Consider the following 14,764-nt stretch of genomic DNA (forward strand, 5'->3'; position numbering starts at 1 on the left):
ATACCAAAAACCGAATATAACGCTGGAAAGTCTGAGCTGGGGTCTAGAACAATCTGGCAGCGTCCTCATGGGAGGACGCTGCCTAAATAGAGATGAAAACAGGTGCAACTAATGTGAGTGATGAACATAAAGAAAAGACCAGAACTAAGGTGAAACAAAACAGGAAATAGTGTCAAAATAAAAGCCAGACAGGAAGCAGTGGAACCGAATCATGACAGTACCTATGCACATTTGTGTAACTTTATTGCTTTATGCAAATTAATTTTGGGGCATTTGCCTTTATTCTTTTATATTTTGGGTTAGAGAAAGGAAACAGCGGAGAGGACCTGTGACATAGGTCAGCACCCGGATTTGAACCGCCAATGTGGCGCACACACTTGTGCGCCTCATTGTAACCAGTTGGCTATTGGGGCGGCCATGAGTTGCAAAAAAAATCTTGATTCAAGGTCAGAGCAGTGCAAACATTAGGGATATTATGTATGCATTCACAGCAGGGAATATGCTGCTCTTGCCAAGCTGCATATTCTTGTCCTTTGTTGATGAGCTATAAGCAAACTTTTCTTGTGGGTGTAAACTTTTAATAACTTTTGCATGGTTAGCCCAGTGCTGTGTAATCTCATATCTATTCAAGTTCTGCTCATTTATACTGTGTATTGTATTCATCTCTTATCTATCATCCCCTGTCCCCACACTCCTGCACCCCACTCTCTCTTTTTATCAGCATCACAGGGGCAGGCTGGGTGGGAGCTCTTCTTTCCTAGTGCGGTGTTTTTGCCTTGAGTGGCGTGCAGCCGAAACTGGCCACTTGTTGTCTCGGTAGGTGGTGACCTGGACAGAAACAGAGCCCTATTGCAAGAGGATGAAAAGGCTTCCTTGATTGTGATGATCAATTATTGTACTTGAGACAAAGAGACTCTGAGTGGAATCACCAGAAGTGGAGAGAGAGGCCGATTATGTGATCAGAGGAAGTGGAGAGAGGGCCAGAGTAGTCATCACTAGTGTGAGAGCATATGGGCTGTAAACGTGAAAGACTGGTTGGAAAGAAGATGGAGTTTCATCATCGCCATATCTTGCAAATACACATTTATGTAAATGACAGATTCCGAATTTATTTTGGACTAAGCTGGTTCCCTCATGCTGCTGCAGATATGCAGCTCAGTCCTAACAGCTTTTCAGTTTTTAGCCCTGCAGTTATTTAATTACACAGCTTCTTGGATCAGATTGGTCTAGTTATTCGGTGTATATTTAAGAAAAACACTTGTTTCATACACATCATAGCTGAGAAGGATGTGTACAATACCCAGCTCCTGACATCTTTACTCTGTCTCACAAACTAAGAACCTGGACCTTTTTAATCAACGTCTCATAATTTCTTCAGAAACAAATCTCTTTTAATCACATAGTATCATGAAATTGTAAAGTTCCACACCCCAGCAGTACAACAGTTAGGGACTGGTTCCGTTCACCGTTAGGCTGTAAATGAGTCCAGCATTTCAAACTTCACTGCCAAACAGCACCACATTATTTTATCGTCAGAAACAAGACAAACAGGGGAACATAAATTGTTGTTTATCAGCTCTGCAGATGTGACATACAGGACATATTTCAGTGTTATCTGGACCATTGCACCACACTGATCTTCCTTGACAAATTTAGTTTCCTTTTCTTTTCCTCCCTCTGAGCATCAGGCGTCAGGATCTCCTGCGCTGCACGTTCACAGCCTCACCGAAGGGCACATCATTAAGATGAATGTTTGCCACATTGCTGCCCAGAATATGTAGAACTGTTTAGTCTGCTTGTAATCTGGGCTTTCTGTCTCTCTCTCCGTTGGCCTCATTAAACAAATCTCCATCCTGTCTCCTGCTCTGCCAGTTGGTCTGTTGGCTCAGCTGTGTACAAACACAACCACAAATAAACACAGGATGCATGCAGCTACATGTACTGCTCCAAATTTTCATGTGATCCAAATATAAAAATGAAGGTCTACCCAGAATGAACTCACTATGTACAGTGTACATTAACGGTGCTTACAGCTGAGATTCCTCCAGCCGTCACTGTGATCTTTATTTCTATTACTGAAGCTTTCACATGCAAAGAGTTTGGACCTTTTAAACAGACATTGTATCGAGATGCTTTCCTTTCTATATGCAAGTTATTATGGATGGAAATGAGAACTTTAAGGTTTCACTCTGGCCTTTGTGTACATTTCATATCATTTCTGTGAATGTGTGTATAAAAACATTTGACTTTTGAATTTTTTAGGATCCTCTTAATTAATGCAGCTCATAACCACAGTCACCTCTGGTGACGCATAAACATATTCAAATGGTGGCACCTAGTATCTTGTACCACTGATAAGAGAGAAGCATCACTCAGCAGAACAAAGAGCAACAACCTGCAGTGTATGTCTGAGCTGTCTGTTTCTGTTTCATTCAACCAAAAGTGTTTTGACACGATGACTGTCACAAATCAACCTCAGGCTCAACCATCCTGACCAAACAGATGTCAACACTGCACAGTGAAAGCCATGACAAATGTCTGAAATTTCATTTTAATGAAAGAAGAAAAACTGTTTGTTTTTTTAGCTAGTTTTATTTTAGTCTAAAATGCTGCAGAATTCCCTGAATCCACACAAAAGCATTTGTTCCTTCAGTCTGAAAATGTAAGAAAAGAAAATCACACAGCCTCGATAAGCGGATTACAGCTCAGACGTTGTTGATGCTTCTTGATGGATTAGTGGGATTTTATCATATTTAAGAGTGTTTCTTTTTCCAGGCCCCCTCTTCTAGAAACAACATTTGGTTCTCTGTCACATTACTGCACAGATGGCTGCATCATTTATGGCCTCATTTTGACACGTCTCAGTGCTGTGAAGCATGACAGTATAGTTTTAATAAATCAAGATTAATGCAGCAAAAATGTATTAGTGAGGTAAAAAAAAGAAGATTGATTATAAACCAATGCTAACACAGTCAAACTGATGTTTACTTAGCTTAAACTTAATGGAGACTGAAAACATTACTGGACTCAATGCAGGATCAATAAGAAGTTGTCAAATGTCCACAGCAGGACTCCAGTTAAAAATATAACTGTCCAACCTCTTCCACCAAAGAGCAAAGCAGCACTACCATCACACTCTCAGCAGCACAGTGAGGCAGCGTAGGGTTTCACACCGCAATATGGCAGCAATTTGGCTTCTGCTCTGGCAGAATCTGTCGCCTGTTTCCTTCTGCAAAGGCTGAAATGTTTGAGACTGACTGGAAGGTGAATTTCACGGCCAGTTTGGCAGGAGGAAGTGTCTTTGGTCAGGGTGTTTTTGTAAACAGCTCTTAATGGTTTTAGCCTGCGGTGGGGCCTTTGTGCTACACGTACACTTGCTTGTACTGTATCTACACACAAATCATTCACATGTGCATACTTGCATCTGTACCAGAGACAATCATTTTTTGTCTTAGATGGTTTGTCTGAGCCAAATACATTTATATATTAGCATTAGTTGTCATATTTATTTTGTGTTGCTCAATCACTGAATGGTTTGAGAAGGATGAAAGTGATGTGAATCAGATGCTGTGGTCTCCACAGTCACCAGGTCTCAACCCAGTTGAACAGTTATGGGAGATGTTGGAGCAACGTGTTAAACAGCGTCTCCACCACCTGAGGGAACATCTGTTGGAAGAACGGTGCTCATCCCTCCAGGAGGGTTCACAGACTTGGAGAGTCAGTGCCAAGGTGAAACTGTTCTGGTGGCACGTGGTGGCCCAGCACCTCACTGGGACTCTTTGTGCTGGGTTGTCCTTTCATCTGTCACCTGTCTGTGCACTGATGTTGTAGTCAGTTGTGTTTTTCCTTCATTTTAGCCTTGACTTATCCACTTAACCTTATATTATTGCTGTCTGTAAACCACATATAGTATCTCCACAAGGTCAACAATGGGTTTTTTGTTTTATTTGGCTTAAGGAGGAGGAGAACTTTGTCGGCACTTTAAGGTAAATCAGTATGCCTCAACTGAGGTGGTACTGTGGTGCAGTGGTTAGCACTGCTGCCTCACAGCAACAAGGTTCCAGGCTCAACCCTTGTGGCCAACCCCGGGGCCTTTCTGTGTGGAGTCTGCATGTTCTCCCTGTGCCTGTGTGGGTTCTCTCCAGGTGCTCCGGCTTTGTCCCACAGTCCAAAGACATGTCGGACCGACTGGTGACTTTAAACTGCCCATGGGTGTGAGTGTGAGTGCAGTCTGTCTCTGTGTGTCAGCCCTGTGATGGACGGGCCACCTGTGCAAGTTACTAGAGCAGACTTCAAAACAGGGTCAGTTTAGAGAACGTGTGTTTCCACTCAGTGTGTATTTGGATTTTTGAACACATTAAGTGTGTGTGCAGAGCATATTAAAAGTAGATATTCAGGTTACTATTTCTGCCTCCTCTGTCTTTTGCTATCAGCCCTTTCAGTGCCCCTAATGCCTCGTAACTACAAACTCAAAGTACGGTGAAAGTCAGCTTTGACAACTTCTCTCAGTCACCCTCCTGTAGCCCAGACTGCATGACTGCTTTTCCAGGAAGTGGGGGTCAGACCATGTTGAGAAATGACTCACCTTCCATCAGGAGAATGTTATGAGCTTTTAACTAAGTGTACCATCTCTTCACAAAGGCCTATCTAGTCTAAAGCGTTTGGCAGACAATAGGCTAGAGGAGGGTGCCCAGTTGTAATGTTAGTAATCCTGGAACATAAGAATTTCCATTTGGTCTTTAAGTGGTATAAGTCTGATTCAGCTCAAGTGGTTTAGAAGATTATTGACATAATGGCCTTTAAACTTGGCAATGAATTCAGCTTTTCTGCTGAGCTGCAGTTGTACATTTGCTGTGTTTCTCAAGGACCCTTCAGACTGGAGCAACTGCAGCCACTTGATACCTGTTCTTTGTCACAAAGTTCAGTAGCAGTAGCATCAAAGGACAGGAAGACAAAGCTCGGGTCTTCATATTCTCTGCAACAGCAGTTTGACCATGTCAAGCCTTTGGTGCTGTTTAGACTTGGGTCATCTGTATTACAATGCTGCAGCTGCCATAACCTGGGCCAGAGGAGGCCCTGTCCAGAGAAATCAAAGCTAAACATCAACATCTCATCTTTTTTATAAGAACTTGCAGGTAATGCGTTAGTTTTCTGCAAAGTAAAATAAGAGGGAAGGGGACTAGAGGGTGTATGTACGTACTGAATAATGCACATTGTTTGTTGTCAGTTTTAAAGAGTTATTAAGTCAAATATGCAACTGAACTCTAATGTCCACAACATAAACTGGTGATTTCTGGTCTTCCAGTCTCACTTTCCACCAGGTGCTACTCACTGTGCTCCTGCTCTTTGTTATGAAAGTGTTCATTCTGAGTGGCTGCCAGTAGGTAAAGGTGATAACTAATCTGTCTCCTCACCCCTTCTTCTGCTTCCTCTCAGGTATTCTGTCCTTCACAACGGGAACCACACAGAGCAGGAGAAGAAGTCTCTGCACACCGACACAGAGTCCCACGAATCCTGCTTGTGACAAACGATGACTCCTCAGCCACATTTCTAATAGCTTTGACTCTCCCACCACCACCACAGGAGCCACTGTAGCCTTCACACATCTGGAGCTGACATCCAGCACAGATGCTACAACAGAACTCCACAAACCAGAGCCCTGATGGAACGTTAGGGTAACAGGCGAGGAGTGGCACGTTGCCAGGGATGCATCTGGTTTTATAGCTCAGCTAAAGGTAATCCTGTGGTCTCTTAATGTGGCCGGGACCAGAGTGAAACCAGTTTTCTGTCTCTCTAATGCTGTCACGTTAGTTCTCCTGTCTGCAGGCCCACACAGACTGTCCTGGCCGGTACAAACTGATTTGGAGCCAGAGTATGACTGTGATCCCATCAACAGGGCTGCCGGCCTCTCTCTGTGAAACCCAGGTTGTCCGGAGGAGAAGTGGTGGCTTTGATGGAGCTGTAGGAGATTTTTCACACCATGAGATGTGATAAATGACTATGTCTGGGAACCGTGGAAGTGAATTATGTTGCCAAAGCTATTTGTTATACATACAGTGGATATAATTCTGATTATATGATGCTCTTTGGTGTTTTCCAGTGCAAAATCTGAAAGATTTTCAAAGATTGTTCCTCGTATAACAAACAAAAAATAGTTGGCAGAAATGAGCTCTTAAAACAAGTGTTATTCATCAAAAGAGGCAGAGTTTAGAACAGTATTTCTTTTGCCAAACATCAGGTGTCTTAGCAATGACACAAAGTGAAGGTCGAAGCTTCCCAGCTTTGCTAAATCCTCACTACACTGAAAAGAACCAGTAGTTGTAAGGCTGCGTTTAATCCTTGACCGAAACTGTCGAAGTGCATTATTACAGAGGCTGCTAGCTCACACTGTGTTCATCACTCCACAAGGCTCCGTCTGAATCACCGTTTCTTTTTAAGTCCCCCACAGTAAGAAATTAGAAGACCACAATGCACGAGCACACGAAGCTGCTTGTGAATGACTGTACAGACTTTGTGATGATGTCGGGCTATTGTGTGCTTGTGTGAGCATGAGGTTTTTTCAGCGTGTGTGTGTGTGTTTCTACGGTGTGTTTTCATATGAGGGTGCTGTGTGTGTGGGAACGTGCTCCTGTGTGACGTTGGTATGTATGAAACATCCTTTCCCCATCATCCCATGTTGCTACCATTCTGTCTCAACACAAGTTATTCTCTCCACCTCTGCTCACCTTGAATGTTAAAGAATCTACCAGAGATGTTTCTGTTTTATATTCATGGAAACTGAGAATGCTAAATGATGTTTACCTGTACCTGTGATGCTACTCCGCTGTAGTTCATTTCCTGTCGTTCTCCTGCAAACTATCCTCTGTCGGTCGTCACTTACAGTATATAGCTTGTTCAAAACGCCACTCACTGGGCCCTGAAGGCTGAATCTCACTACATGGTTAGACAGCAGTTACACTCCACATAGTATTAATTACTGCTGCTGTCATCTGAATATACGATATGACCACTGGGGTGAAATGTTTTCATTATGACAACAAAGGGAAGAGAATCAGATTATACTCACAGATCAATCCAACACATTCTAACTTTTTATTGCTCTGCTTCTTTTACTGTGAAGGGAAACAGAGCATTGCTCATTTTTCAGATGCTGAAAACCTTACTTTCATTATAGATTTGCTCTTACATCATCATGTAAAGCTGAATAACTTTTTAAAATGCTTTTGCATTGGGTGTATAGTGTACAGTATGGTAGGGAGTATAGTTCATAAAGAAAGGCTGTGTAATGTCAAACCCTGATTGTTCTATCCCTAGTCAATATTTTATATTGACAGTGAATCAGCTGACTGTGTATAATGTGAAGGGGGTCACCTGCAGTGTCAAACCCACAGAGAATTACCACCAGCAAGGCTCTGTGGCCTTGTTTTAACTCATGTCTTTTTGTAGTACAGCACATTGACTGGTGGGTTCAGTGGTGTTAGTGCTCACAAGCTGCTGTTTTCTGTATACATGTTTTAATAAATCCATTTTATGCTACTTGCCTTGCACCAAAGGGCAGATAGACTCAGTTAGGGACCAGCTGGTGAAGGCTGTGGAACATACAGCATCTTGATTGACACTACACCAAATAATACCAAAACAAAGCACAGTAGTGAAGCAATAGGAGAGACGGTGGTACATACTTTGCCATATTTGAATAAACACTGTAGAAAGTCAGTAATGCCGCTGTGTTTTGTGAAGTTCCCGGGATGTTGTGATTTACAACAGTCCTTCCAAGAAGGAAACCGGGTTTTCCAGCCACTTTCCAAGGCTTCAAATTGTGCGTCCGATACTCAAAAGACAGGTTTTAGGATGGAAGATCACTTTAAAATCCATGTGAATGGTTGCCATAATGGGTTGAAACAGGACCGGTAGACAACACAACTACACAATACAAGTGGACAGAGTTATGGCAGTTAGACACCCCATTGAGTTTGAGTCAACTGAAAGGAAAGGTAGCAAGAATGGATTCCACTGAGCTCCTGTTGATTTAGTGATTAAGAAAAACCTAATGAGGAAATACCTGCTTTTGGGTCCAGACTGGTCAGTCCTCAGTTCATGATGTTACACTTGACTCTCCAAGCTTGAAAAGCTGTTGTGAGAAATCAGAATCTTTCCCTGTGTACCCATAATCCCTTCTGATGTCAAATCACTTCTTTTTGTTGATTCAGATGGTTTTGTTCACTTCAGTGCTTCAGAAAAACACTGTTAAAGTTTCACTTGCTCCTGTTCACATCCTGTTCCTCAGTCAGTGTAACAGGCAGACTGGTGAAGTGTAATGCAGGTATCAGCAAAGAAAACCAAAAGAGTCAGTACCTCCAAATACAGCAAGTTAAAAAAAAGTTCAGAAAAATATAAAGTTGAATTGAAATGGAAATTCAAGGTGGCTGTCGTTCTGAATCCTGCTCAAAGTCCCCCAGCTTCACTACTCCTTTGCATTCTGTTGCTGCCTCACTGCCACTGCTTAACTCACGAATTCATGAGGAAGTTCTCCTGTACACTGCGCTGCTTACGGAGTAGAAAGCTGACGAGGATGCATAGACATGAGGCCGTCACAGGAGAATACTGCAGTACAATATGTACGCTGAATTACTGCTGCACTTCTACTGCGTTTCCATGAGGAGTTTAGCTCAGTTTTGTTTGTGGATATGATGGTCTGGTCTGGTGACGTGTACAAAGAGAGCTGTCTGTACCACAGGAAAAATACATGATGGGAAGCTTTTGAAATCTGTAGGGTCTAAGAGTTTTTGTGGCTGCTTGCTTAATTTTCTTAAGTATAAATTGCTTTTTGTTTGCAAACTGTGACCTCTTTCATAATGGAAGCACAGACACTTTTTATGATTTAAGAAAAGGTGGATTTAGAGATGTAGTAACTTTAGTTAATCTGATTATGAAGCTTGAAAGAGGAATTCTTTCAATTGATAATCAACTTTAAAACACACCAAAACACATATCGACACATTTTGAGGTACATTTGCATATTATTTAATTCCCAATATACAATCTTTCTAACATAATGGCCATCTAAGTAACCTATTTATATACAATTTATACAAACATCAAACACTGATTGTAGACATTGTGCACATGGAGCAGCAGCCTACTGATTTGCCCCCCTTTGCATAGTCTAGTTTGTCTGTTTCATTTTTAAGATTTCCCATTTAGGGAGAGAAAGCTCCGACTCAGCATTTGAAAACAAAATCTATAATTTGATTTATAGAAAATAAAAACAATGTTTTTATAATAAATCAAAGAAGCTCAAAATTGTGTGTTATTTTATCAGAGTTCTACAAAAGACAAATCAAAGAGATAGTCATTTCTAATCTCATTTCAGTTTGTATTGATAAACTCTGCCTGCAGTTTGTTTCACAAAAGGTGCACTTTTTTAAACTCCCAGAGTAAAGTGGTTTCACACTCCTGATTGTTTTGGATTTCTGACTCTGATTATGTGTAATCATTTCTTCCTTTTCAGATTAGATCATTTAAGCAAATTCAGAATGTCAGTTTTTCTTTTGAGTTTTTTTCACTATACAGAAAAGTGGTGGTGTTTTTTGCAGAAGCATCCTTGCGGTTGACTTCAAGAAGCCCTTGTGTCCTCACTGTCCTTCATTAACATGATGTCTCACTGCAGAGTGAGGCCCCGACAGGCTAAGAGCAAAGTCTGCAGTATACAAACTAATGCACAGCTCTGCAGAAGCTTTTTGAATCAGATTCGCCCTCTTTTCAAAGCAGACATATTCATGTTTCGGCATCTTTAAACCCACCACTTTCTTTTCAAGCAAATATCTGTTTGTTGTTCTTCTGGGGGTATAAAAGAGGGAGACTTTGTGGCACTGAATATTTTGTTTTGATATGTTCTGCCTATTTGTCTTTTGCTGCATTTGTGAAAGTCACCCACTTTCACAAATACAGTTTCCATGACATCTGTGAGTCAGTCAGTGCATATGTCCATTCTTGTGTGTGTGTGTGTGTGTGTGGAAAGCTCCTCAACAGCCTAAATTTAGGAAACTCAAGCTCGCCTACCCTCATGAACTTTAATGAAAACCATTTTTCTAACACATCATAAAGTGGGCTATTTCAGGTAGAATGAGACAGAAGCGATATAAGGAGAAGAAACATTTTTAAGTTATGAGTCTATGATTTTTCTTTCCAGTATTTCTTTCCTTGGTTCATCAGATGTATTTGAGCCTGATGTTTCTATGTGATGGTGAAGTCAGTGCTGGACGTGAGCAGTGGACAACTCACAGATCTGCCAGATGCACAGCACCACCAGTCTTCTCTGATCCCTGGCTTGCTTTAGTCACCTTAGGCACCAAATGCTTACTAGATTGTAGTTTTTACTGCAGAAAACTGCTTTAACTCTTAAACACTGTCACATGAACATCCAAAACCTGACATTTGATTTTCAATTTTACAACAGACCTAATCTCAAAATTTCTTAATGCTGTTATTTTTTTTTTAACTAACCAGACAGTAAATACTGAAAACCATCTTTATAAAATGAAAACTGAAATTTGAAACAGCAGCTGATGACTGCTGTTCTGGCAGCGTCATATTTTGCTCACAAAGCAATACAGACAGAATTTGGAAGAAAAGGGAGAAAGAAAAGCTTGTGCAGTCATAAATGACAGAATGTTGAGAATTCTGTGCAATGTTAAAACCAAACCTTGTGGATGGTTACAGCCTCAAAGCACCACTGCCACTAGCACAGACAATGTCAACACCGTGTGTGTGTGTCCTGTGCTCACTTTGTACAGCTGAACTGTGACTGCTGGAGTCGCTGTGTTGGATAAATCTGAAGTAAGGTATTTATTTCTTTTGAGAATCATTTAAAAGTTTCTTAATGAATTAAATACTATTAAGAATCCATTCATTTCCACTTTACCTTAAGCAGCATCTGTAGCCTTTCAAAGCCTTTATCCCATGATGCAGTGTTTATGTCAAATTCATGTCCAAAGTAACATTAGTTGTCTTTGAAATATTTGTCATGTCAAATATCTCATCAAATGCTGTCATACCTGTGAGAAAGCAGTTTGTCCACCATGATCACTGGTTTGGGTTCATTCTTTTTGGCACATACTGTATGTGTGTGACTGGATCGTGTGCATCATGTTCTCAGCACAGCCTCTTTGCCTCTTCATTTGCAAATTGAAAATGTTCTTGGGAAATGTTTTTTAACATCTCACCTGCCTTATTAAACACCAGATGCAGCCACTGTCTAACTCTTACTTCCTTTTAATTTCTATCTGGCAAATGTTGCAAGAAATAGTTCTTGGGTTTACAGGATTCGGAACTAGTTTGGACCATTATCATTATACAAAGATTTGTACTGATATAAAAAAGGATTTCAACAACAGCTGCCATTTGTGAGTTTTGTTCCACGTCACTCCTGCTCTGTAGCTCTTCCATCCATTTGTTTTTACAGCTTACAGCATGAATAACGACAAAACACCCACAAACTGTCTAAAGGAGACAAAAAAAAACTTTTAAAAACTCTTCAGTATTTATTTTGACAGAACAAAATGGGTATTTTCATGTATTATAAGAAACTAAAACGCTGCTCTTTCAGGGAGCTGAAATGTGTACGACTTTTTTCTGTTGCTATGTGACAGTTCTGATAAAGGCAAACTAATAATTAAAGAGATGTTGATAATCCTGGTGTTGGCTTTCTTTGTGACTTCGATAAGAGTGCACGCGTCAGTCAGTTAGCCTGCATGAGCGCAATGAGATAAAGCACTGATTTCATTCAAAGGATTTCTGTTTCCTCCCTGAGCTCCCTCTCTCTGTCTCTGTTTCCTCTTTTGTATGTGAAGCACTGGCAACTTGGAGGCGCTCAGGAAGATGAAGTTAGAAAGAAAAACTCATACAGAAGAAGCACATAAAGAGCTTCTTCCTAGCAGCGACACTTGAGAGTGATGAATGTGAGGATTACTACAAACCATCTCAGCTGTGTCAGGGTGAAAAGTCCCCCTCTTTGTGTTTGTCACTCATACACTGAATGAATTATGACAATTTGGGATTCTGCTCTGTGAACCAAATCAATTCAGTTTGTGTACTGAGCCGCAGCCGATTTCCTTCCATTGGTTTCATTGTATAGATTTTTTAAAAGATATTCAATTATAATTTCATAAAAAATACAAAAGCAGAAACATCTGGCATCTTTGCTGAAAAATGATTACATTTCTATAAGTGATCGATGATTTATGGGTATAGCTTGTTTGATAGCGCTCTTAATGTTGCAGAGGAGCTAGGTTCAATCAGGCCCATGCACATTTTTTTCAGCTCAAGAATTCAAGCTCTGGGGTGTGTTCATGATATCCTGAGCCAACAACTGTGTGTGTATAGCTTCCAGCTGTGTCTATAGTGGCTGCATATTTTGGTCTTAATCAGTTAGGAGACAATAAAGAAGTGCATTTTTAGCTTGTACCCTGTGTTAATGTACAGTGCACCTCTTAAATGGCCATTCTACATGACCAGAACCTGCAGCTTTTATGCTCACACTGTATGGATCAACTGTCAGACATAGGTTTCCTCACAAAGAAAAAAAGGAACTTTTATTGATCGGCGACCAGGCGGAGGTAAATATCAACATTTAACCTGACCATATAGTCTAAATAGCTCGTACGTGAGATGAAGTTAACATCTGTTCAGTGTTTCATTTAACTCTTTGTAGCTGAGTTGTCTTTACACTCCCCTCAGTGTTGCAGGTTTAATAGACACGTACCTTATGTATTGACTTGTTAGTTAAACAGATTAAGCTCCTGGGCCTAAACAGCATACTGCCCTTCTGTCTCAACACAAGTCATATTTTCTTTCTATAGCCCAACATCACAAATCACAGATCTATTTTACTCTACTCATTTTTTTGTGCTATGAATTAAAAAACTTCAGTAAGCACCAATTATAAACACTTGGACTACAGGGTTTTGTTAAAGCACGCATTAACTTCATTTTCAAATGCATTACCTTACTGGGGCAAGATAAAATGATAATAATAATAATGATACACAAACGTACACAGTTTCATCCAGCATACACACAGCACAACATCAGCGCTATGTAATGAGTCTGGTTTGACTTTCCCCTGTTTTGCAGTCTTCTGGCAGCCAGTCCACGGCTGCGAGCTGCAGGCCAGCAGGGACCAGCAGCTCTGCAAAGCGAGAAAATGAGAAATTAAAAGTTGCTGGTTACTCTGCTCAAAATGTGTCACAAACAAGGCAGAGCTCTGAGTGCAGGACACAGACACACAGAACAAACATGCCTTTGGTCAAAGATAAAAGCATGCACATTTGCACAGAGATTAATTAAAAAAATTTTGTGCACATACAGTGATAAACACTTGTGAAAAATAAAGAACACTAAACTAATAATGACTGACTACACTTATCAGCATCATTCGGCATCATCTGTACCGGGGATATCAGATGTATTTATTATCTGTTAAATAATTTGTGTCTATGCCTCTCGTTGTTATGGACAAATTAACAAATAATTGCAACCAATCATTCATTTCAACTGAAGAATGTAATAAATCACATCAGATAAATAATTGGGAAACATGACTTGAAGATTTCAGTTGACTGTTGTGAAGTAGCATCGTTACTTTGTTATATCAGAGTGTTGTATTTGCTACCCCAAATTTATTTAATTTGTTGTTTTTCCTTTCTACCTCTGAATAAAAATGACCAGAGACAGTGGCATAGCAAGATAAATGGAAAAGAAATAGAGACAAAAAGACTAGAGGGGCAGACAGAGATAGTGAAGGTAGCAAAGCAGTCAGCCCACACATCGAGTCAGTTCAATTATAAAGAGATAATCCTGTTGAGAGCCGCTCTCTGGCCACTCATTGTCGGTGGCAGCAACGAATTGTCAAGGGAACAGACAGCGAGCTACGATATGATGCTGCAACATCCCAGTGTGACATTGAGCCCCAGCATGGATTTGTCACACTGATTAAAAAGCCTCCATGTGAGGTGTAAAAACTGAAACTTGTCGTTATAAATTGTAATATATTAAATAAGAATCCAGAATCTTTGTACAGATTTTGCTTTCAAATCAAATCAAATTTTATTTGTATAGCACCAAATCACAACAAAAGTAATCTCAGGACACTTTACAAAGCAAGGTCTAGACCTTACTGTCATCACTATTATTACTTAGGGAAAACCCAAATAATCCCTCTTGAGCAGTGACATGGAGGGGAGAGGGGAGGAGAGAGAAACTCAGAGCATCATGGGGCCCCCCAGCAGCCTAGGCCTATAGCAGCATAACTAAGGGAAAGATCAGGGTCACCTGATCCAGCCCGAACTATAAGCTTTATCAAAAAGGAACGTCTTAAGTCTAATCTTAAAGGTAGAGAGGGTGTCCGCCTCCTGAACTGAGACTGGGAGTTGGTTCCATAGGAGAGGAGCTTGATAGCTAAAGGCTCTGCCTCCCATTCTGCTTCTGTGGACTCTAGGAACCACAAGTAAACCTGCACTCTGAGAGCTTTGTTGTGATGAAGCTCTATGAGGTCTTTAAGATACGATGGAGCCTTGTCATTAAGGGCTTTGTATGTTAGGAGAAGGATTTTAAATTCTATTCTGAATTTTACAGGGAGCCAGTGGAGAGAAACTAATATGAGAGAGATATGATCTCTCTTGCTAGTTCCTGTCAGTACTCTGGCTGCAGCATTTTGGATTAACTGGAGGCTGTTTAGGGAATTATTGGGACATCCTGATAGTAA

The 14,764-nt window shown here is 40.7% G+C and overlaps 1 protein-coding gene across 3 annotated transcripts in view; it reads left to right on the top strand.

Annotated features, from left to right (window-relative positions):
- The window catches only part of htr4 (5-hydroxytryptamine receptor 4), a 141,204-nt gene extending 129,542 nt beyond the window's left edge, over positions 1 to 11,662 (top strand). For 2 of the 3 annotated variants that reach the window (XM_020594034.1, XM_020594035.1), the window contains one exon: positions 5,437 to 11,662. In XM_020594034.1, the coding sequence (XP_020449690.1) occupies positions 5,437 to 5,524 (88 nt within the window). In that variant the 3' untranslated portion in view covers positions 5,525 to 11,662. The remainder of the gene's footprint in view (positions 1 to 5,436) is intronic. The other variant, XM_020594037.1, reaches the window with a different exon arrangement.
- Positions 11,663 to 14,764: the final 3,102 nt, after the last annotated feature.

Source organism: Monopterus albus, unplaced genomic scaffold, assembly GCF_001952655.1.
Source record: "Monopterus albus unplaced genomic scaffold, M_albus_1.0 scaffold21.1, whole genome shotgun sequence".
NCBI lineage: Eukaryota > Metazoa > Chordata > Actinopteri > Synbranchiformes > Synbranchidae > Monopterus > Monopterus albus.